The sequence below is a fragment of the Alosa alosa genome, chromosome 11 (assembly GCF_017589495.1).
Source record: "Alosa alosa isolate M-15738 ecotype Scorff River chromosome 11, AALO_Geno_1.1, whole genome shotgun sequence".
Lineage (NCBI taxonomy): Eukaryota > Metazoa > Chordata > Actinopteri > Clupeiformes > Clupeidae > Alosa > Alosa alosa.
The window spans coordinates 2,062,511-2,081,894 of record NC_063199.1 but is presented as its reverse complement, the minus strand read 5'-3'; the positions used below and the strand labels follow the sequence as shown (position 1 = coordinate 2,081,894).

At 38.5% G+C, this 19,384-nt stretch overlaps 1 protein-coding gene across 3 annotated transcripts in view; it reads left to right on the top strand.

Moving 5' to 3' along the window:
• wdr61 (WD repeat domain 61) overlaps positions 1-12,253 on the top strand; it is a 44,675-nt gene extending 32,422 nt beyond the window's left edge. For all 3 annotated transcript variants that reach the window (XM_048257710.1, XM_048257711.1, XM_048257712.1), the window contains 5 exons: positions 1,239-1,332; positions 5,269-5,362; positions 6,304-6,396; positions 8,206-8,284; positions 11,909-12,253. In XM_048257710.1, coding sequence (XP_048113667.1) covers positions 1,239-1,332; positions 5,269-5,362; positions 6,304-6,396; positions 8,206-8,284; positions 11,909-11,998 — 450 coding nt within the window. In that variant the 3' untranslated portion in view covers positions 11,999-12,253. The remainder of the gene's footprint in view (positions 1-1,238; positions 1,333-5,268; positions 5,363-6,303; positions 6,397-8,205; positions 8,285-11,908) is intronic.
• Positions 12,254-19,384: the final 7,131 nt, after the last annotated feature.

Genomic DNA, 19,384 nt, shown 5'->3' with positions numbered 1-19,384 from the left:
GCAAATTATCGGCCAGAATTAGAACAGTTATCGGTCCGATAATAATATTTTCATTTTTTCACTTATCAGCCAATAATATATCGGCCGCCGATATATCGTGCATCCCTAGTTGGGATGCAAGGAAAAACCCTCAAGCTACTTCAGATGAAATACAAGTGTCACTACAAGAAAGTGTTGTGACTGTTTCAAGATTCACAATAAGGAGGCACTTGAACAGAATTAGGCTATATGGTTGGGTTTCCATAAAAAAGCGCCAATGCCACAAAATGGCATACTTAGAATATGCCAAATAGCACTTAGACAGGATACAGTTGTCCAATATGGTCAATCTATTGTCTCAATTGTGTTTCATGTGACTCGCCGAACTAGGCCTACATTCATGCATTGTTTTGCTCCGGTTGAAAATGTTTCTGTGTAATGGCACCAAGAAGAAACGTCTTCGTCCACTGCGTTTAAGATCATTGAGTCTTTCATCTGAACTGCTCCCTGCTTCTCTTCAATTTCCCTTCCAAATTACTTTGTATTGTCCAAAGATGTTGATTGCAAGAATCCATTAGACATTCTAAGCATCAACACATAGCAGTCAGTTCTTCCGCAATGGTTTTGAAAATCACACACCTGCTGCATCTGAAGGCCCACGCATAAGGCCTACGACTATCACTCCACACGCCCCCTGTTGCACGTCACATTTTAATTTGCTAGATGGTCCTGCCTCCGTTTTAATTTGCTAGCTGGTCCTGCCTCCCTCATGTGAACAGATCAGCAGGCCGGCAAATTTTCACCTCGTTTTTAGACACACGATGCGGCAAAAAGAAGTCTCCTCTTCCCGCAAATTTTGCGTGATCTCTGTGTAAAAAGGGCTGTAGGTTCGAATATAGCCTTAGCTCTGCCTGACTCGATAGTTGGTCTGCGGCTATTGTCACTTACATCAGTGTTACATTATTTAGTCTTTGTTAGTGCAAGTTATTTTATCTGTTGCTTTACAATCGAGCAAATGACCACTACTGACGACATTCTTTATATTTATTTGTGTCGGTGCCTGAAAAGTTGTGGGTTCAATTCCCGGTTTCCACCGTTGTGCCCTTGAGCAAGGCACTTAACCCCAAGTCGCTCCGGGAACAATGGCCCTTGTAATGTAATTCACTTCATCTGCTAAATGAATAAATGCAGTTGGTCAATCTATTTTAAATGATTCCTCATTGTTTATTACTTGGTTTGGGATGTGATATTCTTTTCAGAGCCCAGATGGCAAGTACTTAGCGAGTGGAGCCATAGATGGAATCATTAACATCTTTGATATTGCAACTGGGAAACTACTCCACACTCTTGAAGGTAATTATATTTTAAAAGACCATTAAAGTGTTGGTTCTTTTGTTACAACTGTCTCATTGGGGTGTGACAATGCACCTAATCCACGGTTCAGTTAAATTTTTGAGCCACAGTTCGGTTTATACCTTATTCATTTTCTTTTAATTAAGCAGAGCAATGGAGGTGTTAATATAGTTTTGTACATTTTAATGTACTGTCACGCTGACCCGCACGCACACATGGACACACAGTTACGATAAAGGAGGTATAGGGTCATGTGAAGAACAGATAAGTCCACCTGGATATGCACTGGGCAGTTTTGTGTTTCAGTGTGTGTGTGTTTTTATGATTAAAGTTATGGGATTTGGCAGACGCTTTTGTCCAAAGCGATATATAAATAACAACAATACAATAGTTACATTAAACAGTAAACAGTTTAAAAAGTTGGTAAGACTAGATCAAGGAGAATAGCAATAATAAACAACAATATCAATTAAATCAATAGCCTAATGAAAATAAACAAATACGATAATATACAAACGCATAAGAAACGCTTAATAAACTAAGTACATGTTGAACTGATATGCTTTTAGACCCCTCTTAAAACACCCAAAACTCTCACAGGAATGAAGAGCACTAGGCAACTCAGAAATTTGCCCTAGCGTTTACGGCAGGCACTCTTTAGAAGACTGCAGTGGGCGGTTGGGGATGTACATCTTGATCATTGAATTAAGATTAATGAAGATTTTGTGTGTATGTGTGTATATATATATATTATAGTTCGGAACAAAATATTCATACCTCTGGCAAATATTGATTTAATGTTGGTTTTCTCTTGACCAGTATGTTAGACAATATGTAAGACGATATTGGGAAACATGGAATCAGAAAAATAAGTGTTTTCATCTTTTTTAGAATTTTATGAAAAATGGAATGTCCAAAATTATTCATACCCTTTTTAAATAATCAATGAAAACCTCTATTTGCCATCACAGCTTTCAGAATGGTTCTTACAATACCTATCAAGCCTCTCCAATGTCTCCACATAGATTCGGCCACTATGGGGTATAGAGGGTTAACTGATTGATCTGAAACTTTACAAAATATTGGATATCATTATTGTGATATTCACATGTGTAATTCACATGCCTAGCATAGCGCCACCTGGCCAAGCATGGTCTAAAACATCTCAGGTATAGATATTATGATTATGATGATTTTCAGACACCCAATGGGCATGCCTGGCATAGCGCCACCACCTGGCCAAGCAGGAATGTGCCAGAAATTGGCAATGCCTTAACTGATTGATCTGAAACTTTACAAAATATTGGATAGCATGATTGTGATGATATTCACATCTGTAATTCACATGCCTAGCATAGCGCCACCATCTGGCCAAGCAGGAAATGTGCCAGAAATGTTCTATGCTTTGACTGATTGATCTGAAATTTATGAAATATTGGATATCATGATGATGATAATGATTATGTCCTATTAACATGCCTGGCATAGCACCACCAATTGGCAAGAGAATTGGTGGTGCTATGCCAGCCACTACTTCTGGTGGATATCACAATCAGATTAATCCAGAGACTTTCTAATGGGGCAGCCGTGGCCTACTGGTTAGTGCTTCGGACTTGTGACCAGTAGGAACGGCTGAAGTGCCCTTGAGCAAGGCACCTAACCCTTCACTGCTCCCAGAGCGCCGCTGTTGTTGCAGGCAGCTCACTGCGCCGGGATTAGTGTGTGCTTCACCTCACTGTGTGTTCAGTGTGTTTCACTAATTCACGGATTGGGATAAATGCAGAGACCAATTTTCCCTCACGGGATCAAAAGAGTATTTATACTTATACTTATTTAATGACGAGACACAGCGCTCAAAAAATCCTCCATAGAAATGCATGGGGTTAATTTGTAACACCAATATGGCAGTTGTCTGCCTTCCGCAGCAAAAAAGTCGACATGTGAAATACATTGTGCCAATCATGTTGTGATCTCGCTGCTGGAGCAAGGTTGGTGTCGTGAAGCCTTGCGCACAAGCATTTCTGCCAAAATAAAATTTCGGTTTCAATACGCATATTGTTACAGCCCTACTCGAGAGTTACAGCTCTGCTGGGTGTTAATGCTCCACAAGGGGGACTATCTAGCCCTGTGGTCGGGCATTTTGGCCCTGAACATACTGTATACTGTACTGTCCTTGTGGACTACAATACACAGGGTGCACACAGAGACAACTGAGACTCTTGAATGAACAATGCAGTGCAATTAATAGGAAATATTAATAATAGGTTATTGTTTTTTTGTTGTATCTGCCCCACCCAAGACTTTGTATACAATTGCAACTCTGAAAAACGTGTCCCTTTACAACTTGGAGTTTGGTTGAGTGACAACTCCAACGTTCATCCAATTCATCCAACTGTCATCCAATTAGGATATCAAATATAAGGGTGTATCCTTTTTAAGAATGTTTGCACTGATGATGCTCTTCACAGGGTAGCTCTTTTTACCATTTCTTTATTAAGTATACATAATTAAATCAGCAGTGTTTGATGTGCGGGTTCATCCTGCTGTGACTCCAGTACTTCACGTTGGAACTGCCATACCCGCCCGGCCTTGGTTCGGAGCGCAACACCAAATTGACTCGCAGTTGACAGTTCCAATTGACAGTTATGAAATGTTAAAGCATTGTAATACCTCCTAGCCAGATATTGTGACTGTATGAAAAGCACAACATGATTCTTAAATGTCTAATTAGAATTGTTTACCTTAGATACTGTACAATGTGTATGCATTAGTGATGCATGGGTCAGGGTTTTTTTATGACCCACACCCGCCTACCTCATTTTGGAGATCCAATCCTGACCTGACAAAATATGCGTTAAACATCGATCCGACCCAACCCACAAATTGCTTATTTTAATGATAAGTAACGTGGTTGCATCCACATCGTGGAGTAGTGATGTTTCCTTATTTTGCAAATACTAATAAAATCGTTTTTTAAATTAATGGGACAATCCAGTGCAGTCAATGTAGCTTTGTCTAAAACAGGATAGGCTATATTAAACTGCCTATTACAATGGGAAACTTTTGTACAAACAAAATAGCCTAAACAACCCTTCATTTTTTTCTCTCTCTCTCTCTCACTCACTCACTCACTCACTCACTCACACACACACACACACACACACACACACACACACACACACACACACACACGTGCCTATCCTTCACATTTACATCTCTTACAGTGAGCTTGAGCAATGTATTTGCCGATGTTATCTCTGCTTTTCTTGCTGACCATCAAAAAAGTTTCGGTGGTGTAATCTGAACAAAAGATCGCAATCACTAATTAATAAAAAGACAAAGAATTGATAAAAAGCTAAAAAGCAAAGGCTGCACAATATTATGATATTAGACTAATTATAAACTAAACTGAATTACCCTACAGGCTTTTTGTAAAAGCCTGTGAAGCGTGGTAGTAATATGCATGCAAATAACTTATTTTTGTTTTAATCAAAGAGTGAGCTGAGCACCCCAAAATTGTGGTTAGAATCTATTTGCTTACGTTTTATGAAATAGAAGCATCATTTAGGTCATCATCTGGATAATTTGAAACAACAGTTTATTGTGGATAAGCTTTTTATACTTGGATAAGCTTTGTCCCCTACGATGGGATATTTTTGTATCCAATCAACTCTGGTGTGCATGTGTATTTGAGACAGAAAGAGGAAGAGAAGGTGGAAATCTCACTTTAACCTACACACGCAATGTGTGTGCGCAGATATTTTTAGCACTTCAGCAATTTAGACCCGGCCCACCCGCAATATTATCTATACCTGTGCCCTCCAGTGCATCACTAGTATGCATAAAAAGTCGGGGGTAAAAACACATTTCCAACTAGTTTAACACTAATCAATTCCTCTTTTGATGTTCCTGTCAATCTGTGCTTCACTCCTTCAGGTCACGCCATGCCAATAAGATCCCTTACATTCTCACCAGACTCCCAACTCCTAGTAACTGCCTCCGATGATGGATACATTAAGATTTATGATGTGTAAGTTTAACTGAAAGGGGTCATTTCATGAGTTTCCTTATCTGTATCTTTTTCTGAAGCAAACAGAATCTTTGTAATTTACAAAAAAATTCAGACATATTTTGCTACAGGTGATGTTTATACAGCAGATTTCAACTCTATGATTAACATTTAAACTTTTTAGACAGGTGGTAAGCAAACGTTGTAGCAAAGACCACTTGCACATAGTCCCAAGGTAGAAAAATATATTTAAAGCTGTTGTCACTGGATAGAGAAATTTGTTTTGGGCACTGGGAGACTATAGTGGAAGCACATATGAATCAGTCTACATTTACTCAGTCACTCACACCAAGACAAATAAACATGTAGACATAAAAGCCTGTAAACTTGTAAAATGTCAAATGAACTCTGCTTATTTGTTCATGCACCAGAATAATTATAGAAAGTCTGTGTGTAGGCATGTCAGAAATACAGTTATGCCACTTACATAATGTAGCCTATAGTGCTTTTTTAATGTTTGATGTTTTATGTAGACTAACAATATAATTTTAAAGTCCTAATGATCAGCCTACTTCTTTGTGCAGTATGTCCCGCAGCTGACATGGAAGGTTATTAACCGGTTCGGGAACTTTTTTTTTTTGTTCTAACCGGTTCAGGAACGCAAATTTAAGGGTTGAACCGAAAACGCTAAAATACTGTTTCCATTTGGAACGAACCAATTGGGAAAACATTCTGGTTCAAAGCCTTGCCTCTAACAACTAATAACCTTTACTTGCTAAGTAGTCCTTTTATACCAGAAATGAAAGACTGGCATTGGTTATCAAGCCAATTCTTTACTCAAGTCTTTTGTCTTTTCCTAATTGAATATGTAGGACCTTTAGGTCCATGTTTATGTTTTATGATATCTGTGTATTTTTCTGGGTTGATATACAAATCTGGTCATAAAGATGTTTGCTCTACAGGCAACACGCCAATCTGGCAGGAACACTTAGTGGCCATGCTTCTTGGGTCCTGAATGTTGCATTTTCCCCTGATGACACACACTTTGTATCCAGGTAAATCTAAATCTCTGTTGAATATATTAGACTGTTTAAGTGACATTGGATGTGATCTCGTGACATTTAATGTGAAGAGTTTCTGTACGAATATTTCCCATGAAAGTTGCTTGGAAGCCATGGACTTCTACCTTACAACTAAGAATGATTTACTTCCAGTGGAACTGTTAATGATGATGACAAAGTTTATTTTGAAATTAAATTATTTCATCTTCAATAACAAGTACTACCTACAAATTCAAGGGACGAATATGGGATCTCTATTTGCATCCAACTACGGAAATGTATTTATGGGCCTATGGGAGGATAGACACATATTTAACAACAATCCCTTTAGACGAAATCTCCTTGTGTTTAAACGGTTCATTGACAACATCTTTTTGATCTTCACTGGTTCTAAAAAGGAATTGAGCCTTTTTAACGAATACATAAATGGGACATATCCTACTTTGAGGTTCACTATGGAATATAGTTGTAAAAGCATCAATTTCCTAGAATCTAGGACCTAGATCTACTGTAATTATGGTCAATAACAATAAATTGGAGACCTCAATTTATAGGAAGAAAACTGACAGGAACACTATCCTTCATTCATCAAGTTTCCATCCTGACCATGTAACTAAGAATATTCCTTATGGTCACTTTATAAGGCTTAGAAGAATCTGTAACAATGAGGAAGACTTTAAGGTCAAAGCCAAATAATTGTCTCAAAGATTCACAGAAAGAGGATATGACCAGACAGTGATTAAACAGGCAATTGAAACCTTTGAGACTTTTGTGTCTGAGTACTGAACAACCTCTAAGCAGGTGAAAAGAATTATAAATAAACATTGGAAACTGTTTGAATGTGATCCCAGGCTGATCCACTTACCAACCAAACCCCGATATTGCTTTAAAAGGGGTAAAAATATCAAAGATTTAGTAGTCAATTCTATGTACCAAGAATCTCCAGTTACAAGTTGGCTGACAAAACAAGTTTTATATATATATTCAAACTAATAGTGGTAATGCTGTCTTAATGTGATGCATATCTTATGAACTACTGATGTTGTTTATGAACTAATTCTTAGAGGTGTGATTTATGAACTTATGAACTACTGAGGTTGTTTATGAACTTTACACTGGCTATTTATTTACAGATTCTATTTTTGTATTAACAATGTATAATAATATGCTGTCTTATTGTGATGCCCCCGTCCTGATATTGTGATTGTTAATTAATTCCTAGAGGTGTTGTTTATGAACTGGCTACTTAAATTCTATTTTTACATTAGCAATGCATTAAAATGTCATGTAAATATCACCCAACAAGGTCATGTGACACTGAACCTGATTTATTCACCTGTGGGAGTGGGTAATGGTGCAGAGTGATTAAGCGAAACGCGTTGTTCGCTCCAAATACATTTTAAAAAACTATGTTAATGTTAAAGTGTGCAGTGATTTTGATCTTTCACTTTCACACTGTTTGTTATGACAATGGTTGAATAGTCTTAAAATAAAACTTAAAACCTAGTCCTCATTAATTTTTATTCAATGAATTAATGGTCATTACGATCAGTTTCTTGTCGCTACCTGATGTTTTGTTGAGGTGTCCGGAGTAATAGCAAATACGTTGTGATCATCTAATGAATATTAAATATGTGCTGAAGATTTAAGTCTTTTAATTAGGAACAATCTTTTCACTATTATAATGCATTGGTGAGCCATTGTTAGAGAAACTGTTATATGCCCGACTCCCACTCTCCACCAATGTAGACCTGCTTGAGTGGATTCACTGGATTCATTTCATGTTTTGATTTCCTCCACCAGTTCTTCTGACAAAAGTGTAAAAGTCTGGGATGCGAGCTCCAGAATGTGTGTGAACACATTCTTTGATCACCAGGACCAAGTAAGAGCCTGTTAAATTGTTTCATAGGCATATGTAACTTTAGAGAATGTCATTCCTGAAAACTGTGTCCTGTCTGACTTATTTACATTTTTACTGCATTATTCAAACATCTGTGCTTTAGAGTTCCAGATGTTGACTGCTAGTAGGCCGGTACTATCTGGTACTGTCTAAAAGTAAAAGATTCTGTGGAAAGAGGAGAGCAGCTCCCTACCAAAACCAGGGCTGCCTCCTTCACAACACGCATGCCTTTTTCACATTAAAAAGAAATACTCTTTTCTGATTGGGTGGCTATTAAGTAAGGGATAATGTATAGAACGCCGGTCATTATTGGGAAAATAAGTCCTGACAGGGCGAACTGGACCCTGATGTGCAGCGGAGTGGTCTTCCGCCCTGAAGGGACTTAATTACCCAATAATGACCGGCATTCTATACATTATCCCGCTTATTACATGGCTACTTGCCAAAACGAAACAATAAACTCCCCACGATGTGACTCTTTAGCCTACATAGCCTAGGCTATAGCCTATTTGTTACCGTTTCATCGTGGCTTTTGGTGAGAAACAAATAGTTTGACAACAGCACACGCTGAACTTGAATCAAACATTCTTTAGAACACCAACCGTCTGCTTTCACTTTTGAATGAAGTTCCAGTCCTTGCGTAGTGATATGAAAGACGTGGAATAGAAGCACAAAGCCCATTTTCCTTGACAGCGGTCTGTTATTGAGAATTATCACCCGGAGAGAAGAAATACTCTTTTCTGAATGGCTGGTGGGGTGGCTATTAATTCTGAAAAACAGGACACCGTTCCATATCAATGCTTATGAATGGTAATTATAACAACCATAGTAGGACGACGGTTGCAGCCCTCTAGAATCTTTGGTTGCAGGCTTCGCAACAATGGAATCAACTGTAAACAAGCTAACTGTCCATGCTAAAGTTGTACAACAAGCTGAACTAGTGAGGTCCTTTTTAAACGGAACCGCGTGTTTCCTTTGCTTTACAGTGGCAACCGGGTGATAAGCGGGATAACGGCCTTCGAGGTGTGTCCAGTTATACGGAATTAATGGACGAGGGCGGAGGCAACTCCCCTCTGTTGCGCGTCAGAGTTTTTTGCCCCTCGCCCTCGTCCATTAATTCCGTATTACAGGACACCTCGGCGGGCCGTTATCCCTTACTTAGCAGACCACCGAACGTTGGGAAGGCTCATTCAAGTGAATGGAGCATTCTGCAGCATTATGAAGAGCCGTGTAATAATTCTGAATAACGGGACACCTATGAAGTAGATCTAGTAAAAAAAAGTTTAATCACCGTTCCATATCAATGTTTATGGATGGTAACTATAACAACCATAGTATAGGCTAGTGACAAATGGTCAGAAAGGGCTTTAGTTTTTGAGATACCCCTACCGGAGGTAGAACTAAACCCAACAATGTTTTTCCTCATCTCTAAGGTCTCCCATATATGAAATGGATTCTTGGCTAAAAATATTTTACTGCTAAGATTGTTAAATTAACAGATATTGTTATACACCTCAAAACCAAAAAAGGACTAAAATATAGCCTGTCCGTATGGGAGTTAAGGCATATAAACAAGTGCAGATCAATCACACAAGCTCTGAGAATTTTGAAACTTGCCATGTTTATAGTCAGGAAGTTGCTTTACCTACTAGAAAAGACTGGATGTGAATATCTTGATGTATGGAATGAATAGAGACATGTAAACACATACCTAAAATAAGCGGACATGCAAAAAATGAATATCTATGCAGAATGTTTTCATTTACTTTGTGGCTGCTTTACCAGGGATTATCATAGAAACGCATATGATTGCTTGTTGGAAAGGTGGGGTTGTACTGAATCCAACAATACCAAATATGTAAATATAGTATGACAAATTAGGGTGTTCTGTCACTCAATGTATGAAGTGTCCAAAATGAAAGAAAACAGAACACTGGCAAAATACAGTCTCAAGTCCAAATCACATTATCAGTGGTGAGAAGAATGTTGACATTCATTGTTACTGCAAGGTAAGTGCTGATCTATATTTAGATTTAATAATGATACATTTCATATGAAACACAGATCCAATTGAATCAGGTTAACAGACCAGCAGTGGACAGTAGAGCCTACACTGCTTACTTCACCCTAAGTAGCTAAACAGTTGTAAAAACTACTTTCCCTAGCTAAGAAAGTACTTAGCCCTCTGACTATTGTTGCGTGTAATTCAACTTGATTTGCATTTCAATGAAAATTCTGAAATGTATATCATTTTTCCTTTTCACTAGTCTCTTGAATTATGGAGAATGTCTTACAGACATTGGATCCAAAGCTTGTGGGAAACATTTTGAAAAGGGCAAGAAAAAAGATCCCTATGTCCAAAACCCCACAGTAGAAGGCCTCCAACGCATACTTACCCTTGCTCAGCAGAGAGAGAGAGATGGTGATGTCCATAAAACTCTGGCTCCATATACAGATGATATTTCCTTCAAAATCAAAGTTTCATATCATGTTATTATTAACGTTATTTGTTATGGAGGGACAATGTACACTAATTGACATTTTACAATGAAAATGTAAATGCACCCAATTATAGCCAAAAGGCTAGTTTCCATTGGTAGTCCCCCTGCCAGAAGGAGCATGGCAAAATTACCTATTAATTAAAAGAATAAATTACAGCAAAAAAGCAAGCAAAACAAAAATAAAACAATAACAATATATATATATGTATATATATGCACCCAATTATAGCCAATATTGTAATTGTTTTATTTTTGTTTTGCTTGCTTTTTTGCTGTAATTTATTCTTTTAATTAATTGATCTGCACTAGTTTATATGCCTTAACTCCCATACAGACAGGCTATATTTTAGTCCTTTTTTGGTTTTGGGGTGTATAACAATATCTGTTAATTTAACAACCTTAGCAGTAAAATATTTTTAGCCAAGAATCCATTTCATATATGGGAGACCTTAGAGATGAGGAAAAACATTGTTGCGTTTAGTTCTACCTATCTATCTGAATGTGGGGTCATTGTCACTAGCCTGGTACAGAATGGTTGAGCCTGGCAGCAGGCTTCGCAACAATGGAATCAACTGTAAACAAGCTAACTGTACATGCTATCGCTGTTAGAGCCAAAGAAACAAACTGAACAAGTCGGCTTCTCTTTGCCTGAGTTCTTTGCCTCGCCCTTGTCCATTAATTCTGTATAACAGGACACCTCGGCAGCCGTAATCCCTTCCATAACACCAGCATTTACACCGACTGCGCGGCAGTCATATTTTGTACCGCTATGCGGTACATCTCATTTTTCTGATAACCAAACACTGTGTTGTCCATTGTCCCTTATGTATTATCATTAAACTTTGCAATTGATTCTCGGTTTACATGCATGTTGAACCATGGGGGCATATTAACACAGATCATGGATCAACTGTGGTCCATTGCATCACTGTTCAGTGGGGTTAAATACTTTCACAAGGGACTTGCCCCTCCTAATTTGATATGTGACTCAAGGCAGAGCATCACTGAGTAGTTTTATTATGCATTAGATGAGGCTTTTTATCAATTTCTGAGGCTGTTAAGTGTTGTAATCATTCAACCCATCACTCTTTGCTTTCCTTTTTAGGTGTGGAGTGTTAAATACAACACCACAGGGTCCAAGATCATCTCTGCAGGGGATGACCGTGCCATTCATATTTATGACTGTCCAGTCTGATGCTTTCCTCAACTTCCTGTGTTTGCCCTGCTGCAAGTTTCCCTTTGGAAATGGCTTCCCAATGTTTTGTCACCCTGATGTGTTGGCAGATCAGTTGCAATATTTACACAGCTTGGTCTTACTAGTGGATTGAAATTATCAAAGAAAACTATTTTCACTTCTCAAATTAACTTGTCCTTCTCATAAACCTGACCTTTTATGCCAGAATTCAATGTTGTTGTTTTTTTAACAATTAAATATTCAGTTTAATTACAATTTATTGTATTTTTCTCTAAAGTTGGTCTGGTATTTAACCATTACATTATATGTCACTGATGATATCCTATCTTTTTTTTCCCTTGCCCATGAAATGAAAACAATATTTGGTTGATTGTCTATGAGTGAACTGTAACTCATACAAAGTTAAACTGCACATCATTAGCTGATTGAAATCAAGATACATGTGGCAGTCCTAATAATGTCTGTCAAAATATGTGCTTTAGTTACTAATACCCCTTTCATATCAACATCAACCCGTGTTGAGGTCTTTGAAAAGATTGGTCTAGGTTATTTGACTCATCTTCATAACCCACCACGGTTGGGCATGGGCACGACCCAGGTTGGTGGTCCAGATCATGAAAGATCAAATCCTACAAACTCCGCAAAAGTGACACACAGCAGTGAGAACAAAAGCCATGGCCATGTAGACAATATTAACTCATTGAATGCCAAGCTGTTTTCGGAAGTGGCTAGTTTTCATCAAAATCGCTGTTTTTTTTCTAGAAATGGAGATATAACGTCTTTCATGAAATATGAAGTGTTGTCTGTAAACTTCGGTAAACTTTCCGGGAAGTGATCAGCGAGACTGCCACCTAGTGATAGACCCACGAAAATGGCCTGGTTTTGACCTGACGTGCATGCGTCACTGATTCGACTCCCAAAGCGGCAACCGAGTTAAAATGTCCAGATTGTGCATTTTCATGAGTTTTCGATCGTCATATATTTCATTTCCATTCATCACAGAGTTCCCAAAATCACATATAAAGGTGTGTTAGAGTGTCTAGTTTCGTAATTAAAAAAAAAAAAAAAAGCTAGAAACGTCATATTACGTTTTTGGCACTCAATGAGTTAAAACTTAAAGGAGGGAAGGCAAAAATGGAGGGAAAATGTTCTGGGCTTCTACGTCTGATATTTAAACCACATTTTTGATTAGATTAGATTAGATTCAACTTTGTTATTGTGCAGAGTACAAACACAACGAAATGCAGTTTGCGTCTAACCAGACGTGCAAAAAAGCAGAAAAGTGCAATGTGATATAAGTATAGGCAGGTGGTGCATAGACAGGTTAAGAAATATAGTGCAGTGTAGGGAGTAGTATACAGTTGATTTACAGAAGGTGGTTTAGAGTAGTATAAATTAAATATAAATATGTGCAGTGTATTAGCAGTTACCTTATGAGAGCAGAATAAATATGGCTATGTAATATGAACAATGTATGAACAACATCTACAGATATGTGCAATGTAGTAGCAGTAACATTATAATAGTAGTAAGAATAATATAGATGCAGTGCAAGAAAACAGAATAAATATGGATATTCAGTATGAAAAATATAGACAACTATGTACAGTTATGTGCAGTGTGGTAACAGTACCATTGTAGTGCAGAAACCGTAACATTATAAGAGTAATAAGTCTTATGTATGTGCAGGATGAATAGTATGAAGAGCAGTAGAAAATGGCTATATATAAGTGTAATTTGTAAATAAATAGATAGAACATTATGGATGGGATAGGGTAGTGCAAATAGACCTGAAAAAAAAAAAGCTAAAAAAAAACTGCAATCTTTAACATCTGGTATCTGGCAATTTTTCCTATAGGAAAATAACATGGGAATTTTGAATTATCGCACCTGTTAAACTCTCGTGGGGATGAAAAAGTCTGCAATGCAGACGTTTTCCTGAACACACTTTTGTCCTCTGCCTTCGAGTGGATACTGTGATCTCCGATAAGTGAAGGCGGATTTTTGCTACCCCAGAGCTAACTTGCAATGCAACTTGCCATAGGTAGTTAGCTTCAATTAACAACCGGATCTCCTTATATGGGCAAAGATGGCCGTTTTGGTTCTTTTTTGTAGGCGAACTTCAGAGGTCTATGGCTGGGGATGTCCGCTTCCTTGTTGTCCCTGTCAAGGTTGCCATGGTCGTGGACACCAACAGGCACAGGCAAGGAGGCATCGGGTGGGGGCGGTGGGGGGCTTGGTTGGTTGTCACAGGGGTGCAGAGCTAGAGTTCAGTAGGGTGACAGCCACAGGAAAGAAGCTTCCTTTGAACCTGCTGGTTCGGGTGCGGAGATACCTTTAACGCCTCCCAGAGAGAACAGTCTGATGATACTGCGTGCCTTAGGCAAGCATCGCTTGCCCTGGATGACCTCGATGGAGGGGAGTGAGGAACCGGTGATGCGTTGGGCAGTTTTCACCATCCTCTGCAGTGCTTTTCGGTCGTAAGCAGAGCAGTTGCCATACCAAACTGTGACACAGTTGGTGAGGATGCTCTCGATGCTGCAGCGGTAGAAGTTCACCAGGATCTGAGGAGACAGGTGGACCTTCTTTAATCTCCTCAGAAAGAAGAGACGCTGATGATGCAACTGCCAACTGAAATATGTCTTGGAATGGACGTACAATTGGTGCTCTATATTGCATAAGCCATTTGAAACCACCTGATGGCATTAAAAAGACTACATTACTACCCCCTATTTTAGGTATTTTGGGTAGAAAAAAAAAAACTATTCACCATGTGTAATATGCAATATATTTATGATATGATTAATTATTATGACTGCCGTTTGCGCTGGGCCCCTGAAAGCCAAAAAATTTTTTTTTTTTCTTAATACCTACCTACCCGAACCTTTGCAACCAAGATGACAACATTTTTGTGTTTTTTTTGTTTCTGCCTTTTGTTTCTTGCCTGCATCAAGCTATCCCACAACCACTGATTTAAGATGTTGCACCCCCCATATGAAAAATATAAAACGTGCCGCTTTACTCGATGACCTCTTCGACTGAGATGTTCTGCACCAATTTTGCCTCTGGGCAAGTGCCAAGTTTCTAGAAATTCTGCCTGTGGGGGGCCATTCAAGAAATGCATTTGTATTTGTACTTTTAGTGACTGTACAGCCATTGTCCTATAGATGGTGGTGTTGAACAAAGGGTTGCTAGTAGGAGATGTTGACGTTGAAATGTACATTCTGCTGAGATAAAAGGCAGGACTGACACACACACACATCCTCAGGAAGGAAAAATGTGTATTTGTGCTGCACTGACAATTATATTATGTTGCTCAGCCATATACTCTATGCTGGTGAAAAAGAGAAAAGCTGACATGGAAGGTAGGACATTTAAAAAAAGAGTGAGCAAAAGGACAGCAGTACATAATAATGTTATGCCTTATTTGCTCATACAGCGGGGAAAATAAGTATTGAACATGTCAACATTTTTTTTCAGTAAGTATACTTCCTGTGAGGCTATTCGCATGAAATTTTTACCGGACATTAGTATTAACTTACAGTATGTAATCCACACATATATAAAAATCCAAACATTAATGTCTAAAAGTAGTGTTATGAGTAAAAAAGTGGAATGGCACAGGGAAAAAGTATTGAACACTAAGAAAAAGCAGTACACAAAGGCAAGAAAAACTGGAATCTATAAGTAGTTAGAGAAATTATCCCTCCTATCTGTGCAAATTGATATAAGCTGGGTTAGTACATACTGGTGGGCTATAAAAAGGTTTTTTGTTACCAAGGTGTCAACATTTCATGATGGGTAAAAGCAAAGAGCTCTCCCATTATCCCCTTATTGTTGCAAAACAATAAATCAATGGAACTGGTTACAGATGCACTTCAAAACTTCAGAATCATCCAGCACAACCATCAGAATGCTGATCTATCATACACTTATATATTATACTATACCTAATCTCATCACCCTCACATTTCATCAGGGTGTTCTTTTTTCTCTCCCTATTTTGCATTTGCCCCCCATACACACATCTACTCCCTCTCCTCTACCCCCTCATCACACATATAAACCCCCTCCCCCGTCCACACACAGACCCCCTCCACCACACACCCCATTACCCCCCGTCACACATATAAACCCCACATATATAAATAAATATATATATTATGGAAATTCAATATAGCAGATATTGACGTCATGGGGTGCGTTGAGTTCGGCCTCATCCAAGGAGGCCAACTATATCTCGATGTTCAAAATTGGGCATACGGTTCAAAAGTTAATTGTATTGATGCAACGTCAACTTTGACCCTTTGGTGGCGCTAGACTGCCTGTGGTTCAGACTCAAAACTTTGTGAAATGAATTATGGTACTGTCCTGAATCGATGTGCAAAAATTCACAACTTTTTACTGTACGGTTCTATGGGCTGCCATAGATTTCCATTGGAGAAGAATAATAAGAAAAGGTACAAACACTATGGGTTGCCTTGCAGCTTTGCTGCTTGGCCCCCAATAACAATAGCATGGTCAGACTACATTAAGGAGAATATCAATAAAAACAACAATGTCAATCAACAGCCTAATGAAAATAAACAATACTACAAACCATAACGCATAAGCGCTTAATGAACTTGTGCATGTTGAACAGATTTGCCTTTAGACTTCTCTTGAAAGGCCCAAAACTATCAAAGGAACAGAGAGCACTGGGCAACTCATTACACCAACATGGAACCACCGAGGAAAAGAGTCTTGAATTTGACCTAGCGTTTATGACTGGTCGACACAACAGACACTCATCAGAAGACCGCAGTGGGCGGTTGGAGATGTACATCTTAAATAATAATAATAATACATTTTCAGGCATGAAAACGGGTCAGGGTGAAAAAGGTGAGAAGGGTGCACGAAGAGGGAAATGGCTGTTTCATACCAAAACAAGCGCGAGTGACATTGTTGCCATAGTGCATAGCTTCCATGGAGTATGAAGTTGCCTAAAACCAGAGATTTATAAAGAAAACAAACTAAAAAACAATATAACAATATAATACCTTTATTTCTTCTTTTTCACTTGGGCCAAAGTGTGAAGGGGCCCACTTGCGCTGTTTGGCAACATGCTTCAGCCTGGCCCTCCTCTCCTCCTCAGTTATCTACATGAGTTTTCTTTCTTTCTTTCTTTCTTTCTTTCTCTGTGCCTGAAGTTATCAGACATTTCTGAAGAATTCACTTCATAGTAGACTATTAGAATAAATCTGAATAAGATAGGTCTGAATATTTGTTGGACCAAACCAGGTAATAAATAAACTTGCTTGAGACACACACTATTTCAGACTAACATTATTATATAACAGGTATAGACTAGGCTTTAATTGGTAAAATTGATTGGCGATTTTTCATATACAGGCATGAAAACGGGTCAGGGGTGAAAAGGTGAGAAGGATGCAGCCTTGCAGCCTAGGCTTCTTACAGATTGGGGCATTGTCCTAGGGCCCTATCATGACATTCTAAAGTGCATCGTCACTCGTCAAAAGTCTATTCAAATTTAGTAGGATGTCCAGTTCACATTGGGAGGGGTTTCGTTATCAAACGTGGAGCGCATGGCGCAACAAGGTGTTACTAGGTTTTTTAATCAGTCATATGGGTGTGTTTGGGTCGTAACATCATTTTAAACCAATGAGAATGACATCTGTCATTCCCTTTAACGGCGCAAAGCGCGATATGTCAAAATAAATGCATCGGTATTTTGGCATTCAACGGCGCATTTGAAGGTGCGTATGGAATAGTCATTCTTAAACCATGCTTTACTAAAACCTAGCATAGCCTTCACGTATTTCCACTCGTCTATTATTTGAACTCATTGGCAAAGTGAAACTAACTTCACCAAGGAGTCAGTCAACGACAAGACAGTTATATGCAGTGCCTTACCCTAATATTGCTCAATTGACTGAATAAAACAACATTTATCCTGCAGAGGAGTTGCTTATATCTGGTGACAGTGCGTCTTCAGCTGTGCTCCATATGTTTCTCTCGCCTCTCCCCTAATCAATTTTAACCGTCATTACCAATTTGCAAATGATGGTGAATAACTACTTGTAACGGTGTTAATAAAGTGCTCCATATAGTTATTGTTAAATCCTGCTAAATGGGTCAAGACTTTTATTTTGGAATTATTCTGTACAGTAGTTGCACTGTGGGTGTCCTGCAGCAGAAGAGAAGTTAACTGCTGCAGGTAAGCTGGGCAAATGAGGGTCCGCATTAAAAGTCATTAAAAGTGTTATAAATTGTATTATATATGTCCTATATCTATTGTTAAAATCATTATGTATGTTCATCCACATAACTCGCGTTTCAGCGATGTTTTGTATTGTCTTGTAACTTTTATTTGGTTTTGTATTTTCGGTTGACCTTGAAGCACGATCGGATGGATTTAGTGCAAATTTTAATATCACATTTATTTTGTTCAGGCGGACCAGATCTCACTGTCTTCCCTCATGTTATATTTCCTGACCCATGCAGGTAACCGATTGTATTTGTTGTTTTGATTTTATGTTTCGTGAATGTTTTGTTTCACTTTCGTAGCATGGCTAGCATTAGGAAGCTAGAATGACTAGCCATTAACGTCTTTGTAGCGTTCTAAATGCAGTACCGCTGTATCACCACAAGAGTGGAGTGTTTACCTTTTATGGCTTGTTTTATGCGTGTTTACTAATGAAAATAGATGAAGTAGTGTTTGTATTTGTATGTGGTATATCGAATTCACTCTCTGATTGAATGTTTGCATATTCTACTGTTTATATTTATTTTATCATACTGGATGATCACCCCCATGTAAGAATATAATTAGATCTAATTAGAAATATAACAGATTTCAACAGATTAGATATATAAGTAGTTTACTCATACAGTTACATACATTTACACATTCACACTCATGTTTTTATGCCACATTATTCCCTTTTGGAATTTATTTTGTATTATTTTATTGACACACCTCACCTCATACTGGACCTGAAATGAAATAACCATATGCTTAGATACTTAGTGTAGTAGCCTAATAGAATTGTGTCTGAGAGCAGAAGAGAAGTTAACTGCTGCAGGCGGACCAGATCTCACTGTCTTCCCTCATGTTGTATTTCCTGACCCATGCAGACAAATAAACCTGCTTCATCTACCATCATCGTTTCCGAGTGTATCACCAGTAAAACACAACGCAAGTTACAGTGGTGCCGTGATCCCGTGTTCTCCAGTTGGTGGCCGATCAAGCGCCTCTTGGACCCGGTGGGCCTGTTGTCCTCTTTTGGCTTAACATCTGTTGAGTGCATATGGTTCAGTATACCTGCAGCATGTGAATGATGTAATTATATGATTGTGATGTGAGATGGTAGTATTTGTATTATA